This window comes from Talpa occidentalis, unplaced genomic scaffold (assembly GCF_014898055.3).
Source record: "Talpa occidentalis isolate TD23 unplaced genomic scaffold, MPIMG_talOcc4v2.1 talOcc4.3, whole genome shotgun sequence".
Classification (NCBI taxonomy): Eukaryota; Metazoa; Chordata; class Mammalia; order Eulipotyphla; family Talpidae; genus Talpa; species Talpa occidentalis.
This window is the reverse complement of record NW_023603184.1, coordinates 19,954,514-19,972,999: the sequence shown is the minus strand read 5'-3', so window position 1 is coordinate 19,972,999 and position 18,486 is coordinate 19,954,514. Positions and strand designations below refer to the sequence as shown.

The 18,486-nt window shown below is 33.8% G+C and overlaps 1 protein-coding gene across 2 annotated transcripts in view; it reads left to right on the top strand.

The window, feature by feature from the left end:
- The window catches only part of ANO3 (anoctamin 3), a 391,782-nt gene that overhangs the window by 89,280 nt on the left and 284,016 nt on the right, over positions 1-18,486 (top strand). Inside the window, exons 1-2 of one of the 2 annotated variants that reach the window (XM_054699329.1) lie at positions 4,783-5,126; positions 7,826-7,940. In XM_054699329.1, coding sequence (XP_054555304.1) covers positions 7,937-7,940 — 4 coding nt within the window. In that variant the 5' untranslated portion in view covers positions 4,783-5,126; positions 7,826-7,936. Of the gene's footprint in view, positions 1-4,782; positions 5,127-7,825; positions 7,941-18,486 lie in introns of those variants that run through there. The other variant, XM_054699330.1, reaches the window with a different exon arrangement.

The window sequence follows — 18,486 nt, the reverse complement described above, 5'->3', positions numbered from 1 at the left end:
ACTTATTTCTTAGACATTTTTAACAATCCTGTGAAGTAAGCAGGAGAGATACCAACTTTTCCATTTTACAGTTGAGAAAACTTGTGCAAGGATTCAAGGCTAAAAGCAAATTGAAGCTATAAGTCCTGTGTGCTTCCTTCCTGAAAACAAATTACTATGACCCACTATGACTATTTTAAACATATACAAAGATAAACTTTTATATAAAATAAGAGAACTTTTAAAAAATACAGAATTTTGAGTCCAGTACAAAGTAAAAGACTATAAAGCATTATTAATTAGAAATAATTTATTAGAGGAATACATGTACAAATTATATAAATTACTTCTAATCCTCCCTTTCTAGGAAGAAATAGGAGTGATGTTTCTTTTTTAAAAAGAGCCAGAAAATATAATATAAATCAGATAATTCTTAATTATAAATCCCTGATGAAAAATTCAAGGGAATGTGATACTTAATGTCCAATTGTAAAAATTAAAACTGAGTTAACAAGTGGGCAATAGCATCTTGTATAAAAACCTGTTTTTGCTTTCAAAACACAAATGTTCATTCATTTTACTTAGCCATTTAATCAAAGCTACCTGAAATATCTCATTCAGATTGCTTGGTAAAATAGGGTGCATGGCCTCTCTCTACTTTCAAATTATTATAAGATTAAGTTTAAAATGTTTTTTGTTTGTTTTGTTTCAATCTTAGAGTTACCTCAGTGTCTAAGGTCTAATGAATGCAATTTATTTCTGGATAATTAAAGATACGGAAGGGTCCTTGAATTACTACTGTCTTATTAAATCCCTCTCTTTTACTATGTTTAGTTTTACTTATAAAAGACATAGCTTCAGAAAGCATATGTGCAATTTTTTATAAAAAAATTCTGTTTGTATTATTACTAATTTTGCGTATGATAATTACAATAGTTATTTCAAAAGAGAATTTGCTTAGAGATAAACACCTCTGTAGTTTCCTATTGTTATATAACAAGCCCAAAACTTAGATTAAAACAAGAATAATTTTATTATTATTTCTCATCATTCTGGTGGCTGATTGGGTTCAGCATTTTCATACAAGACTTCTCATGCAGTGGCAGTCAGATGGGCACTGGGCTTAGAATCAGCTTGAACTCTTCTTCATTTGTATGTCACAAAGTGGGTACTGCTGGCAGGTGAGACTTCACACTGTGACTATCACCCAAAATACCTGTACTTAAGAGTCTAGGCTTCTTCACAGTGGAAGATCAAAGAATGGTGCTGAGATCAAAGAATACATTCCAAGAAATAGGAAACAAAATGTCAAAACCCTAAACCTTGGACCTAAAAACTGACCTGTTGTCACATATTAATCCATTTTATTCTATTGTTCAAGCCATGAAAAAGTCTAAGTTCAAAAGGAGACATAGACTCCACTTCCCAATGAAACAATTGGTAATTAGTTTGGTGCTGTATTTGAAACTGTCAGAATCAGTCTGCTGGTAACAAAATATTTACATGCCACCCACAGGCAAAAAACTCCACTTCCCATGATCCTCTAGCCCAAAATAAGATCTCTTTATGAAATCAGTTTCAAGCTCCAGTTGTAAAATTGTTAATTATTCAGGTCCAGATTCAGATGAACTCTCTAAATGTGTTTCTTAGAATAGACACCTTTTGAAATTACAGTCTTCTCAAAGAACCAAGAAACAGTGTCAGAAAAGGCATAAATGATCTTTCATTGAAAAGGGGGACTTTGAATAGTATTCATATATCAGTGATTGGTCCATAGATATTGTAAAATGTTATCTGGGCACAAGTTGCCAATTCCTTGATTAAGGCTCATTTTTACTCTTTGGAAATCAATCTTCATGACTTTGACTCTTCCCTCTTAGTTATTGGCTCTGTTCGCTGCCTCACCTTTCTACTCATTAGAAATTACTAATATTCTAGGGCCTCCCTGGTGGTGCAAGGGGTTAAGACCCAACCTATGAAAGCTATCTGCAGCCACTGAAGCACGAGTTCCATCAGGGAGCTACCCACATGGTACAGCAGACATCTCCTGACTTGCCTGCTGCTCCCCTCAGCAGTGTATTTCAGTCTATCTGCCTGTTCTGTTCCCCACTCTGTCTTTGGTGAGTCTTCTCAACCCACCCCCCCCACACCTCTGGCCTATTGACTGTATGCATAAATAAATAAATCTTAAAGAAAAGAAATTACTAATATTCTAATATCCTCATCTAGCTGACTAATTATACTAGAACAATAGCCCATAGGCCTCTCCATTTCTTACTGTTTCTGTACTTTTAGCAAAAACTGGTGGTGCTTCTATCAACTCTTAAAATATTACAAGATTTCTACGAATCTAATGTTGAGTTTCTGGAATAAATAAAAGTCACAACCACAAATCTATTAAGACAAATTTCTCTTTACCTTGATTTCCCTATGAAATTGCTGTGGGACAACATCCTTATGATTCTCAGAAGCTTTATTGTTTAAAAGAGTAGATCTTTTTGGTATGTAAAATCCTGACAGGATCTTTGTCTGGTTCTATCAATAAATGCTTAAGATCTTTCTGGTATCTTAAAAAAATCATAATAGTCTCATTTTGGTTTTAATCTATGGTCTGAAGTCCTCCTGCTTTCAGGAGATACTGGGAGTGAAAAACTAATTTTTGTGTCTGCATGTCCTGGCCTGTTTTATTTAAGAGCTCATTCTCTAGAACATGTTTCTCTTTTCAGATTTTATGGTACAGGGCAGGAGGAAGCCAGATGGCACTTTCAGTTTTTCTACCTAGAAGTCTCTTTAGTTAGATCACCAAGCACATAAAGAACATTTCCAATTTTCTATGATAGTCCATAGGACAATGTTGCCAAATTTATCTCAGGATACAATATCTCACTTCCTCCATCTTTACAACAGTTTCCTCTTTTTAATCTCAAGGTCATTTAAGTTTTCAAGATCGCTTTTCTTGGTTCTCTCTAGAATTTCCCACTCCCTGGAAGCTCTTCTGAATTCTACCAGCCACCTAGTAACAAAGCTAATGGCATAATATTTATTATTATGATGGCACACATTTTAAAAATTCACTTGAACCAACATTTCCTGCACTATAAATCCTGCTCAGTATAGTTCATAAGGATCACACTTCAGAACAGTTGTACTGTTCTGGCACAGAAAACACAGAGTAGAGTGTAAGATGGAATAGACAAACACAATACAGGGTGAGCTCTTTTTCACTTGTGAGCCTACATCTAACTGTGCTCCACATAACCACCACCAAAAATAAAATAATAATAATGCATGTGATGCTATGGATGGAACTGAAAATTCAGATTTATAGAGTCAGACCAAGCAATCTTTAATAATGTTCACATTCTAAAAATTAAAGTTTAAGGATCTCTAACTGGGAACTGACTGTGCAGTGGACCCACTATATCACAGGCATTATGATGGAATTATTCTGAGGAATTGTCAGGAATAATTTTTGGTGTTTATTAATGTAAAAATATAATAGCAATAATATTAATACAACAGGCATATTGTGTGCAAGTTGAATTAATTCACAGAAATTTTGTGGCAAAGCCTTAAAGTTGATTATCAGTGATAGTAATCCACAGACTCTTGAATTATGCTAGACTCTTTATAACTATTTGGAATATAATACAACAAAGATACATAGAAGAGGTTTGGAGGCCAGAATACAAAACATTCAAGTAACACACATGTTATGTTTATGCAGTAGGAAAATGTATTATACTCAAAAACTGTCTGGAGAAGGACTGTATATTCAAATAACAAACATACTGCAATTCACTACTATCTGCTTAATAGTCACTGAGTGTCCAGCACCCATCTGGTCTGTCGTGAAACACAGGGCAGCTGTTACAAACTTCTGCTTAAAAACTGATTAATTGACTTTCTAATTATTTAGAAAAAACAATCACCTCTTTATCAGTTAGTATGCCAATTTGCAACCAACAGGAGCCACCCAAATTAGTTCAAGTGGAAAAACAATTTATTAAGTGATATCTCTCAGAATGTCTGGATCAGGGTAACGTGTTTAGAGACTTTCCAACTAAAAAACAAACACACACAATCACTAAAAGCAGACTACTGAAACTGGACACGGACAACAAATTTTCAGCCACTCTACCCGAAGTCACCAATATCACCATTATAAGAAATTGAGTTTCTTAATGTAACTGCTTCTTCCACAGTTTTCTTCTGAATCAATGTTGTACACCAGTATCACTAGTTGGTGCACCCAGACTTTGTTTTTTGTTTTTCTAGCTACAAGAAAACAGCGATATTGATGTCCTAGCTACTTTTTAAAGAGTAGGGACAGCACACAAATAAAATTGTCACAAATACTCTATATATTGTCAAGTAATTACAAAAGACTTACGTTTGAAGAAATAATCAAGGCTAGATTTACTTCTCAGTACAGAAAAACCAGAAAACAGTACAACGTGCATGAAATAATTATTTTAAACATAGAAAATTCTAAATAAATCAAAGGTCAGAGAGAATATAACAAGGAAATTAAAAAACAATATGAACCTTAAAAAAGAACAATAAACTAAAATTCATATTTATAGCTAATCTATTAGCATTAACATAATCCCAACCCCAGGAAATACTTTTTCTTCTTCGTATTCCTCTGGTTCTGAACCATGGACAACTTCATGAGAATGCAGAACCCTCTGAAAATTGCCTGACCCTTACCGGCTACCGTACCAAAGTGTGGACTCCATCTCCCAGCATGCCTCTGGGCGTGAGCCGTGATTTACCCGGCATGCACTTGGTCCCCAGAGAGAGCCGCTCCAGTATTCAGGCAGAGCCGATAGCATGTAGGTTCCTGGTACTCACGGCTGTCGCTCTGGTCTGTCCTGTGACATCACTAGCTCAGGGACTGCTGATCTCATCGAGGCTGCCAATCACAGGAAGTTGGAGCAGGTCCTGAGCCCGGAAGTGCTGGAGACGCCTTTCCACGTGGCCCTGGTGAGACTGAGCTAGACCACACGCTGCTTAAAGAACTGATCAGAAAACTGGGGGGAAGTCCCTGAACCCCGAAGAGACGCAGAGCTATAGGATGTGAATGGGCTAGGTGGGAGTAAGTTGCTCTGTCTAACCCTCAATTTTGTCTGGGATTTGTTAAGGTGAGGACTCCTGGGCCCTTTTTGTCCTGGCGCATATTTGTCTGATAGCACATATTTAGACAAAACTAACCCAAGAGAAGGCAGGTTCACTTACTACTGCTTTTTCCCCGAATTTTTCGGGAAGGGCATCGCAGTTATTCCAAATGAAGAACCATATGTGGTTCTTCTGGACACAATTCTGAATGTTAAAATAGAAATTATCAGCTGCCTTTCAAATGAGTAAGTAAATATAGAGCTGACTTACTAAATAAAACTTAAAATTTATACTACATAAAGATAAAACATAAAATATATTTTTTTATAAAATTAGAAATGAAAGTTTTCATTCCAGATATGTATAGAAAATCTTATAGATATTATATCTAATAAGATAATTTATCAATTTCACAAGATTCAAGGTAATATACTGAATTTAAGTATATTCCTATATTTAAGCAATGGACAGTTGAAAATTGGCATTCGATACCTTTCATAATAATATCTAAATATATGGAATATTTTTTGAAAAATATGTTCAATAGTTGTACTTTGAAACAAACAAAATATTGCTTAGAGAAATTAAACTTTCACTCTAAATTTATCTATTGATTTTACTTTACTGCAATCAAAATTCCAGAATTACGAGTTTTCTACAGGTGAACCATTTGAAACTATGACACAGTATATATAGAAATTCAAAGAACATAATATGCTCAAAATATTTTTGAAAATATAAAAGTGAAGTAGAAAGATTTAAACTATCTAATTTCAGTATTTACTGTACAACTAGAATAATAAAGAATGTGGTCTTTGTGCAAAAAATGCAGATATGTAACTATCAGAATAGAGAGCTCAGAAATAACCACAGGTATCCACAGCAACTGTGTAATTCTTACATGTGTAAGAATTGAATTATAAGATTATATGTGTATATGCATATATACATATATGCATAGTCATTCTGTAAGCAAATAATACAGAGTGAAACAACATAATGTAACAAAATGGCAAATGGCTGAAAGCTTTGATTTTCTTCTTTATATAGTGAATCTTGAAAATCTCTTTAAAAAGTAGTGCAAATTCTGTTGAATTAGACCCAATGATTCTCTCTCAATATTTAAACTAGGTAATCATGTTTTAACGTTGTTGCTGCTGTTGTTGCTGTTGATCCATAGGCAAACTTCTCTTACTTTGCTTACTACTGATTCATTTCAGAGCTAATTAAACTATCAGATATCAGACCAGGAAAGAGAGAAGAGATAATGTTTAAGTGCATCTATTTTGGTATTGATTTTGAGCCAACACTTGATTTCTTAGAACTCTCTTCCTAGATTTCTTGAAACGAGAAAAATCCTTTCTTGTGTCTAGAATATTTTTACAGAAGGATCACTTCGTTTTCCTTCTATTATTAATTTTAAACTACATAGGAGGATTCTGACATATACCAATGGAGTCAAAGGAATTAACAGTTGAGGGAAATGAATAAATTGTGTGAGCTGACAGATGGTTTGCTTATGTTTTCTATCTAAATTTTGTAGAAATACAAAATAAAGATAAAATCTAAAATAAAATCTAAGAAATATTTTCACCTTAGACTAAGTCTTATCAATTATGCTAAATTATAAAGCAAATAAAACACTAGAAACTTACATCTTTTAATTATTTTTAAAAATATGTGCTACTCACTCAAAACTATTTGTGATTTATCTCTGAGTCATAATGTGTAAAAATCCAAGAGAATCCAAGGGAAGATAGGACAGGCCTGAGATGATAGTATAATCTATCCTCCAAAATATTCAAGAACATTAAATACTGGAAGTTATTGCTTTCATTTCTCTTGGGAAAGAGAAATACTCATTTCAAAGTAAAACACACACATGCACACACACAATGAGACACCATTTCACATCTAGTAGAAGCTAAAATAAAAAAGATTAAAGACCCAGTGTTGAGGGGAATGTGGGGCAGTAGAAATCTTATAATTTTCTAGTGGGAGAGTTAAATACTGCTACTACTTCAGTTAACTTTGAAAGATTTTTAGCATTTTTTACAAAGTGAGACATAAATCAACCTCAGGGTTTAACAACTATGTTCCCAGATATTCATCCAAGAAAAATAAAAAGTTATGTCCACCAAAGTGGTTATATAACAATTTCATTCAAAACATTATGTAATAATATGTAAATTAAAATAAAATTAGAAACAACCCACATGGCTACCAATAGGAAAATGGATAAAACAGTTGTGCTATATTCATATAATTGAATGGTACTCAGCAATGGAAAGGAATAAACTATAAAGACACCCAATCGTATAGATAATTAGTAAAAGAAGCTAAAGAAACATACATATGTGCACACACACATGCACACACACAGATCAAATTTGCAGAAAGTATACAGGAATTGACAAACGAATCTACGATGATAGAGAATAATTGGGGAGGGATGGGAATAGTGACTGAAAGGAGAGAATTGAACTTCCCAGAGTGAGGGATATATGTCTTATTTGGAATGGTGATGACAAACTTGTATAATCTTATTTTAAGAACTATGAATTTAGTTATATATAAATTCTTATAATTTTATTTTAAAAATATTGATTAAAACAAGTGCATTGACTGATCTTTGTCTTCTGAGATGCTGGAGCTGCCTTATTCCAAGAGAAACGATTATTCCAATTTGAGCCAAACTTTCTGGCTTTGTTTGAACCCTTGACAGCCTTAAAATGACTCTCAGTGCCATTTACCTCAATTCAAGTGTTGGCTGAAGAAGTGAAAGAGCTGAACTGGTAGCCCAGGACAAAAGAGGGACAGGAGTTGCTATCCAAGGATGGGTGAGTAGAAAACCATTTCCTCTTATTCCAAAATTACTAGTTTGGTTCTAAGCAGTATTTTGTGAATCATCTGATTTTCTTGTTTCAAAGTTTACTTCACTATCTAATATAGAAAGAGTAATGTTGTAGAGAGAATGTGAAATAAGGACAAAAAGTACACTTCTGCCCCTCATGCACAGATTAAAAATACTTACAGCCAGGTGTCTACTCTTTCTGCATCTCATTTTTGTTTTTGTTTTTGTTTTTGTTTTTTAATTAAAAATAAATAGTTTGAACTATGACAGATAGTTCATCCAATTCTAAATTGTTTTAAAAAATAAATTAACACAATGATTATAGACTAAATCATAGATTATAGACTACAGATTACAAAGGCCACCAGATAAAACAAAGACAAATCGACACTTCTATTGATAAAATCCTACAGACAGGCTTGGATGTATTTACTTGACAAGTGGGCTTACATAAAATCAATTTATATTTGTGGAAAGATAAATGAGAAAAAATTGGACATTATAGAATTCGTAATATATGCAATTATTTTTGTGACAGGGATAATTTCTTCTATAACAGCTAGGATTGATTACTAAATGATAGTTGATGTATTCTTAATATGTTAATTGTCCCATGCCCTGTTGTTTTTCCTGACCCGTGACTTGTTGATCCATAAGTAGAGGTCTGTCATAGATCAAAGAGGGCTTTGTTTATTGTTGTTTTTGTAGAGTTTTCAAAGAAAAATAAGGAGACCTTGCAATTTTGAATACTTTACAAGAGAAATCACATGGAAGTGACTGTGAAAGGTATAATATGCTGATTTGACATTTTGAGAAAGAAGATTATGGGAAAAGTACTTCTAACCCACAAATTTCACAGCCACCTATCACCAGATAATATGTCCACATTCAATTTAATATAGTTGAAAATCTGTTAATTCTTTCTTTTTTCTAATTCACCCAATGGAATTATTCGCCATTATCATAATTCACCTTTCTTACCAAAGGTGAATGTGAGGTTCAGTTTTAGTAAGATAATATTAAATATAAGAGAACTGGATATTGATTTATTCATTTAATGAATATAAATATATCGGGCATCTTTGATAGTTGAGACATATAAATTATATGTTATAATGTGCCCAACTTTCTTTTTTGTTCAAAATTGTCTAAACTATTCTAGGATATTTGAATATTCAAATAAAATTTTTATTACATTTGTCAATTTCTATGAAATCCTGTCCGTATTTTAATTGCAGTTGAGTAAAATCCATAATTAATTTGGGGAAAATTTATATCTTAAGAATATTGAATGGTCAAAATCATAGGCATTCTATATCTAATTTTTTTCTATTATGCAATATATAAAACATGTTAAATTTGCTAGTTCTAGAAGCTTAATATTTTTCCCTTAGGATTTTCTACATAAAATATCATGCCATCTACAAATAGAAAAACTTTCATTTCTTTCTTTTAACATATCTATATTTTTCTTGCTTTGTTGCATTAGCTAGGACATCCAGTATGATGTTTAATGGAACTGGTACTATATTTTTGCCACAGAGCTGAAGTGGGGTGGAAAGAACACATACACCGGGGAGAGAATGTGGTGGTTTTAGAGTGGTAAGTAATATGTTAGGGTAATGTATGCTCATATTAGTACTGTTATGACAAAGAGTAGGGAAGTCTTCAAAGAAAAATGTTCAAAGAACACAGAAATCAACTTGTTCTGAGACACTGAGCACAAAAATAAATATGAATGTATAAAATAATATAAATAAGTAAATAAAATGGGTAACTGATAACTCCAGAATAATAAAAGTAGATATAGGAATAAATTGAATGTTTGGAGAGGAACAGAATATTTATATAAATTTCAAAAGACCTCTCCAAACAATACCTATTAATTGTAAACTACAAAAAATATACTTTCTGATAAGAATGCTTGGTAATTATCACCTATATTAAGAGATCAGATATCATGGGATAAATTGAAATTCTGTGCCTGACAGAAAGAAAATAATGTATCAATTCTACAGTAACCAGTCAAGTAACCTGAATTTACTCCTAAAGAAGCTTCAGTAAACTCAAATGAAGAATATTTTACAAATGACCTCTTTCAAAAGAATCAAGATTAGGAAATTTGAGAAAAGACTAAATGTATTCCATTATGAGAATGACTAGAGAGATATGACAGCTAAGTGCAATACATGATTCTGAAATGTATGTTCTGTGTTCTAAAGGACATTTGGGGAGCAGTATCCACATTTCCTGAGGTCTGAGGATTAGATTGGTAAAGACAGTTAATATCCTAATTCTGATGTTTTGTCGGTATGTAAGAAGCAGTTTAAAAAACTAAAGTTAAAGAGTTTAAGGATGATAGAGCATCGTGTTCCTGATTTACTGATAAAAAAAAACAGTTCATGGGAAAATATGAGCTATTTTTGCCATTCTAGTAAATTTTTAATACATTTCGGTGTGTTTTCAAGTAAGTATTTTTAAAAACTCATGAGAACTAATTTTTTAAAAATCTATCATCTGTGATCAGTTAGATAAGTGGTTTTCAAGTCATTACTTTGTAGCTATTGAATGGTTTGTTATTGATGTTGAATGAACTATTATATGGAATTCCTGTATGGAAGCTGATAAAGTTAGAGATACCCAGCTCCTTCTTCCACCTCTGTGGTTACTCAAACAGACCAAATCTTTATGAGAATAAAACAAAGAGGCAAACTGTGGAGTGGGTCTGATAGTAATATTTTTTACAAAATTACTGTCGAAAAAAGTAAATTTGGGAAGTTGATAGGGGGCTGTAGTGGGGGCTATAGTACAGATAATATAGAGAATATAATTCTTTTACCGTTGCATGGTTTTCTCATTGGAGATCATAATGTGAGAGAGGATAGATGAATAGTTTCAGAAGTTTGGGGAAAAAGGAGAATTTTGAAATGCTCACTAGTAGAAGAAAGACAGGGGGTGTAGAGTATGGCACTGGACAACAAGAAATGTCAACTGGAGGATAGAAGTCATACATTTACAGTGAGATCTTTTTTGTTTTATAGAGACATGTATGTGTATGTGTGTATGTATACACATATAGATATATATGTATGTATCCACAAAGATGCAGTCTATACTAGAGAGTTTGCTTTAACTTGGATTGTGATTTTCCCAGAGGATTATGGAAAAAACAAAGAAGTAAAAGATTGTTAAGGATATTTGTAAGGAAGTTATTGGGTTGTCAGAAAAATAACTGACTATGGGATTAGAAGTTGCTATAGGTTATGAACATGATGCACACCATTGAAGATGAATGTGCTCTTTCTGTGTCTCCAACTCATTAATGTTCCTGAAATCCTACCATTCCTAAATGGAGAAAAGTATACTCTTTGTTTTATAAAAGACAGGGTACCATAGCCTCCTCATATTTCTCTGTATATCACTATCACTGGTGTTACAGCATTATTTCATAATTATTGCTCTCTTCTCAGTAACACTAGAGCTTCTAAAAGATGGAAGTTTATTTTTCTTTTCTTAAGTGCCCAGCAGAGAACCTGATGCACAGGAACATGTTAGTCTTATAGGGAATCTTTTCATTTTTTGGAACAAAATCTCCATCTTGTGGTAAAACAAAGTACTATCATTGTAGTTAAAAGTATAATTGTATTTTATGCAAATCAAAACTACAATGAGATACCATCTTACACCAGTGAGAATAGCACATGTTAAAAAAACTAGCAACAACAAATGTTGGCGAGGTTAAAGTAAAAATCAAAATCGGGGCCTTCCCGGTGGCGCAGCGGTTGAGCGCTGGGTTGCGAAGCTGCCAGCAGCCTCTGCAGCGCTGGTTCGATCCCCGGCTGTTCCCCAGCCACCAGAGGAGGGTCCCACATGGCGCACAGACCTCTCCTGCCGCCCCCTGCTCCCCTCAGCAGTGTATTTCGGTCCTTCTGCCTGCTCTGCTCCCTGCTCTGGCTCTGGTGAATTCTCTCACTTTTCTCACCCTCCCGTGCTTCTGACCGTACCCAGTGCTTGTATAAATAAATATTAAAAAAAAAAGTAAAAATCAAAATCAACAAGCAACTATAAACCAGAGACACACTATGGGGGGGGGTGGGAAGGAGGGAGTAGGAGCAAAACAAGAGGGGTGGGAATTGTAGGTGGACTATAACCAAGATGAAAATGCATACATTGTACAAAAATGAAAAGTGATGTAAAAAATGTATAAAATAAATAAATAAAAATTGAAATTCCCAAAAATATCCACAAAAAAAGTATAATTGTATTTTAAGTTATTTACATAAATATAATTTTTCTGGTCTTTGAACTCTAAACTAGATAAACTTAAGTTAAAAAAATAGGATCTGGCCTAAAGCTGCACAATTTTAAAAAGCTGTTTATATAAAAAGTTGTTTATATAATTTAATGTGTGATTTTTATTTAACTGCATTTTTGCTGTTGGTGTTTCAAAGGAAGACATTCATATTTGCATACACTAGGAAAAAATTTATTTGAAGAACCTAGAAAACTTTCCCAGAACCCAAACAAGCAAATAACATAAGATTTGACTTCTTGACAACTGAAATTATTTTTTTGTCCTTCTTTTTATATTCCTGCCTCTGTACAATCTTTTATCTGATCCTTTAACTTGGAAATATTTCACAATGACTGGTCCTGACCCTTTTCTTCCTAAAGTGATTTGTTTTAAATCTACCAGCTACCTGTGTCCCTATACTAAAAGGCAGAAAAGTTATCTAATTGACCCATATGATCTTTTCTCAACATGTGTTTCTTTGGATGGGCACTTCCTTTGATAATTTTTTTTTCTCCCAGTTCAATCAATTGTGGTAACAGGATAGGTCAGGAGTTCTTGGCTACCGAGAGAGGTCATGGGCCCGTCTACCAGTAGCCACTAAAACAGAAAAGCAGGAACACAAGAACATATAAAGCAAAGACTGGACCTTACACAATTATGAAATAAATAAGCTCCACAAGAAAAAGTTGAAGAATAAGAGAAAAGTGAATGATGGATCTCCAGGATAAATGCCAGCATTTAATCTCAAATCAAATCATGGAAATACAAATTTGTTCCCAATTATCTGGTGAAGAACATTTATAAATAAATGGTTTTATGTTGTTTTCTGCTATCAAATTCTTTATCAGCCATGCATTCTTTAAATTTGGCATTGGTATTAGACTCCCAATAATATAATGTTTACTAACTTACTTGATTTGGTCTGACATTGCTCATAATGAAGATGCTGACTTGATATACTTGAAATCTAGAAATCACTGATGAGTTCTGTAACATAATCCACTTGTCGAGTTTCACATCTGTGTTGTACATTGCATTTAAGTTTAATATCTTCCGAGACTTCTATTTATGTGCTTTTCATCTCTGAAAATTTCTTACGACTCTTAGAAAACTATGAGGCTTTTATGTTTTTTTGTCACTATCAAGGGAGATTGGTATCCTGTATTAGGAATTTTAGTGTATCTATAGATAGATTTCTAAAAGGCTTTGGAGATTAATATAAGTCATTGATTAAAGGCCTAGGATTATCACTGAGAAAACTGCTGGCATTGACTAGAATTGTTTTTTTTTTTTTTTTCCAAAAGAAGATCTTCATGAGAAATACATTTTCTTATGTGTATGGCAAAGAGATATTATGAGGGAGGATGGTTTAGCTATACATTTATGGGTGGATTTCAAAGTTTTCCAAATAAGAGAACATATAAAACCAAACAAGGGGTTTATTGCCATTTATAAAATAAATAAAGTTGTTCAGTGTTGGAGGAGAAAAACTAGAAATTAAATTTCTTCCTCCTTGCCTCATAGGCATTGAATTTGCTTTATTTAGTTCACCAAACAGGGTCAAATTAGACTGATGTTTAGCAGTCTGTGAGAAGAAGAAATATTTTTGGGCCTCCCCTGAAGGTGCAGCGGTTGAGTGCTGGCTGCCTGCAGCCTCTGCAGTGCCGGTTAGATCCCTGGCCACCAGGCGAGGGTCCCATATGGCGCGCATACCTCTCCTTCTGTGCCCCCTGCTCCCCTCAGCAGTGTATTTCATCAGTCTGCCTGTTCTGTTCCCTGCTCTGGTTCTGGTGAATTCTCTCACCCTCCTGCACTTCTGACTGTACCCAGTGCTTGTATAAATAAATTAATTAATTAAAAAAGATCTTAAAAAAAAAAAAAGAAGAAATATTTTTCCTTAAATAAAATGACACAAATAGATGAATGCTTTGGAGTAATAAGTCTTAGTTTCTGATGCTATGATGTTTTCTAAAAATCTGTGAACAGATTTGAGAAAGTTGCATTCTAATCCCACAACACATATGCCTTATAACAGATGAAGCTCACCTCTTTGCTATTTTTTAAATTTTTTATACTTTATTTTTTTAAATTTTATATATATATCATTTTTCATTTTTTGCACAATGTGTTCATTTTGATCTTGGTTATAGTCCCCATACAATTCCCAACCCCCTTGTTTTGATCCTACTCTCTCCTCTATCCCCCTCACCCCCCCTCCTGGTAGTGTGTCTCTGGTTTATAGTTGCTTATTGATTTTGATTTTTACTTTATTATAATTAGTCTTTTTCCTTTTGCCATTTTTAATTTATCTTGGTTGTATATGAATCGAAAGAGGAAATTATTACAAGCCCATGCTTATTTGTAGCACATGAATGTAAACTAGAAGAGTATGAGATATGAATGATGTCCAGAGATGCTTTTGGTTTTTTGTAATCAAGTGTATGCATAGAGTACAAAAGTGTCAGAGAAGCAGTTTAATTTACAAGTAAAAGAAATAGATATCATATTAAAGGCAGCGGTGTTTGTCATACCTAAGACTGAGGAATCTATGAGGGCTAAACAATATATCTGTAGAATCTGTTGTATCCCCTATGTGTGCACAATGTTAAGAATAACCTGGTAGAAACTGACATCAAAGGAAAATACATGTTGCCAAAATAAATGACTCTTGAGTCATAATATGTCCCCACCTTAACCTGTTGTATATAAAATTCTCTCCTAGCAATAACATTTACTGTCCAGAAGACTTGTGAGTGCCCTATTCATAAAGATGTCTCAGTCATAACCACTGCAAAGCACAGATTTGGTCTCAGGACAATCTTCCTCCCAATTCCAACAAGTGGTATAGTGTTGGAATTGGAACTAGAGTTCACTAGTTCCTTGGGTGTCCTTGTGAACCAACAACTCCTACAGTCTCACATTTATCCCTACCCCTCCTTTCCCTGAGTGATTATTCTTATATCTGCCAATAGTTGCAGCATCTAATTGGGAACTCATCATCTAGAGTCCATGGTCAGAGTATTACAGGGCACCTATTCCCATTCCTATTCTCAGGTTTCTAGTAGTAATTCAGCTGCATGGGAATGATTATTAACTGAAGAGTATAGTCCATTAACTCTAAATTCAATATACCATCTCAGTTCAACTTTACCTTAATCAGAGTCCAAAAATGCTGTCACTAACAAGGTAGGAAATAAAATGAAATGGAGGTAAACATAAAAGGACAAAACTTTTTAACTGTTGTGTTTAAACATACAGTCATTATGTTTAGAAGAGGCTTCATATAAATGAAGAACCCTGACTCTTTAATTCAATAAGTTTCCTACTAAATCTGCCTCTGAATGTAATCCCAGCACCTAGAGGACTATCTGGCACATCATAAATTAATTGTGAATGTTAATCATAAAATTAACTTTAAATGCTTTGTTAATACATTAAAATGCAAAAGAGATATAAGATTGAGTATCATAGTAGAGTCCATATGTAACATACTCTAACAAAAAGTATATCCTTCCTGATCTTCTATCTCGTGTCTTGTCCCACTACCTTCTGATGGACTTAAGAGGAATTTCTACTTCAAGATTATATCTGAATACATGTCTAGAATTAAAATGTATGATCTAAGATCCTACAAATACTTTAGCCCCATAGTCACCATTATGAGTATAACCTGCATTTTTATCATCTCCAGCATCACAAGTCAGCTAGTAATACACAGAATGCCTTTTATTATTGTGCTGAGCATCTTGGTTCCTAAAGTTGCTTCATTCCAAAGCAGGATGGTAGTTTAATTCTGAATGGCAAAAAGGCCCATTTTTATTGTTTCTTTTATCTGACCCACATACAGGTTGCTGTTCCTGTACTGCCACTTCCCTCCGGTAGCAAAAGATTGGCTTCACCTGGTAAAGGGAATAGTAAAACACACTAAGGTCCTTAAAATATTTCAGAAATTTTAGATACCAATTTCAAAGTACCCAACTAGTCTGTGATAAAAGACGCAATGAGTTGGGTGCCCAGGGGGTAACTGCGAATAGTACTGGAGTTCAGAAAGAAAGAATCCACTTACACTTGTTGGAATCAGAAATTTGGTGACTGGAGCTTCATCTACAAGTGTAGAGTTCCATCAATGAGTGGAAGACAATAGTGGAAGTAGAAACGAATGCTATATCCCAATGTTTTGAGCATAAATAACATGCTTTGACTATTTGGTGGGCAATTCACAGCCCTACAATGTTTCTGAACAGAGACGTGACATAATCATATCTGTGAATCAGGAAAGTCAGTATAGAGTGAGAGATTCTGGAGAGACAGGGGAAGACCAGGACTACTGGAGAGACAGCTGTATGATAATAAACCAAAAGCAATAGCAAGGAGAATATAGGAAGCATTTAGATACAGTAAGCTCTAGGTTAACATTTACCTGAAAAATGATCAGTGAAGTGGTAGTTACTTGATTTGACAGGTAAGCCCTTGAAGCTTACCTGATGTTCAAGTGAATGTCCACTGGCATGTAGGTATTCTATCAATAGTAAACTATACTAATATTTCTAGTTACCTAGTAATTATTATGAAAGTGTTTTGTCTTGTTTTTGGCATTTTAACTAGAATGTTTTTTCATAGATGTAAGGATCATAACTAATAAACATCAAGGCACATTTCAGATGGCAAGCTTGATTCAGTCTGCCATCATAAATAAATAAAGCAGTCAGTTTTTTCAAATGAACATTTATTATTTCATGATACATGCATTTGAATAATTTGTACAACTTTGAAAAAGGACCATGGAGATTCCTGATTTTATTTATTGATATATGAAGGTCACCGAATACCTCATTAAATTATAACAAAGTATGAAAATGACTACTCATAATCTTGGTAGATAGCTCTAGGAACTTGGAATTTTCTTGGAAAAAATATTTTTCATTTTTTCAGAGAATAGAAAGCAAAATACAGTAAACATTCAGGCCTTCAGCCAAAAGAAAATTATCTATGCCTACAATGGACAAATTCCCAGCACATAAAGATTTATTTTTCTTCATTTCCATGGCATAGTCACGTCTTATTCCAAGAGCCTCTGGCAGTTGCTGGAAAATTGTTAGACCATTGGGCATTTTATTAAAACAAACTTCTCTCTTAAAAACTATTGTATGTCAAAGTTTTGGCAGTAATTCCTATTGTGTACACACACTGAAACGTCTCATGAACATCCAAAACTTGAGAATGATTATTCAGAATATAGGTGTAAAGGAATGAACACCTGTTAAGTTGCTACTAATGTATGATATGGAACGTGCTTAGTGATTCATATTCTCACTCTTTGGGACAATCTGGTGAGTTTAATGATAGTATGTTATTATCTTGACTTGGTAAATGAGGGAATTGAATCACAGACTTTGTGAAGTTTGTCCAAGTTATAAAGCTGTTAAATGAGGCAAAGATTAGAATTTGTGTCGGTTATATTATAAAACATTAATGTGTTTACTATAAGAATGCAGCTTGGAAATTATCATTATGGAACTCCCCACATAGAAAAGGGGACTTAACATTTGTCTACTCCAAGGTAGGTGAAATAGTATCGCTCTATTCAGGGTTATATCTCCATTGAAGAATATTTACCTTATGGCCTTTTCAAAATCTATTGGATTTACTGTGCCTTTAAGATTATATCCTGACTTCTACCAGTTGTTGCTGTTTTCAGCCAATGACACATCACCTAAGCCACTACCTCCCACCTATAATGTTGCAAATAGAAATATTCTAGAAATTTCCCAAAATCTATAAGAGCAAGGTTTTTAAAATGTAAATCAAATCATATTGTACCCTGATTAGAATATCTAAAAAGGTTCTGCCTAACTTTGTTTTGACTCCTGTCTCCTTCCTTGCCTCATTCCTTACCAACCTCCCTGTTCTTTACTGTGTGATGGTCTCATTGATTCTGCTGTAATTCAAATCCAACAAAGTTCACTCTTGCTTCTGACTGTTACTTTTTCTATTTGGAATGTTCTGGCCTTAATTTTCATCCCCTTTTCATTTAAGCATTCTCAGCTCTGTTACTATTTGGAGTTGCTTTGTATACTTATTTAATATTTGGCTCCTCAGCAGGATATAAGCTCTATAAATATATGTTTGTTTTGTTTACTGTTTTATTTTCAGAGCCTCCAATAGTGTCAAGTACATAACAAGCTCTTAATATTTATTCTTTTTTTTTTTAAGCCACTTTTTTTTTAAAAGATTTATT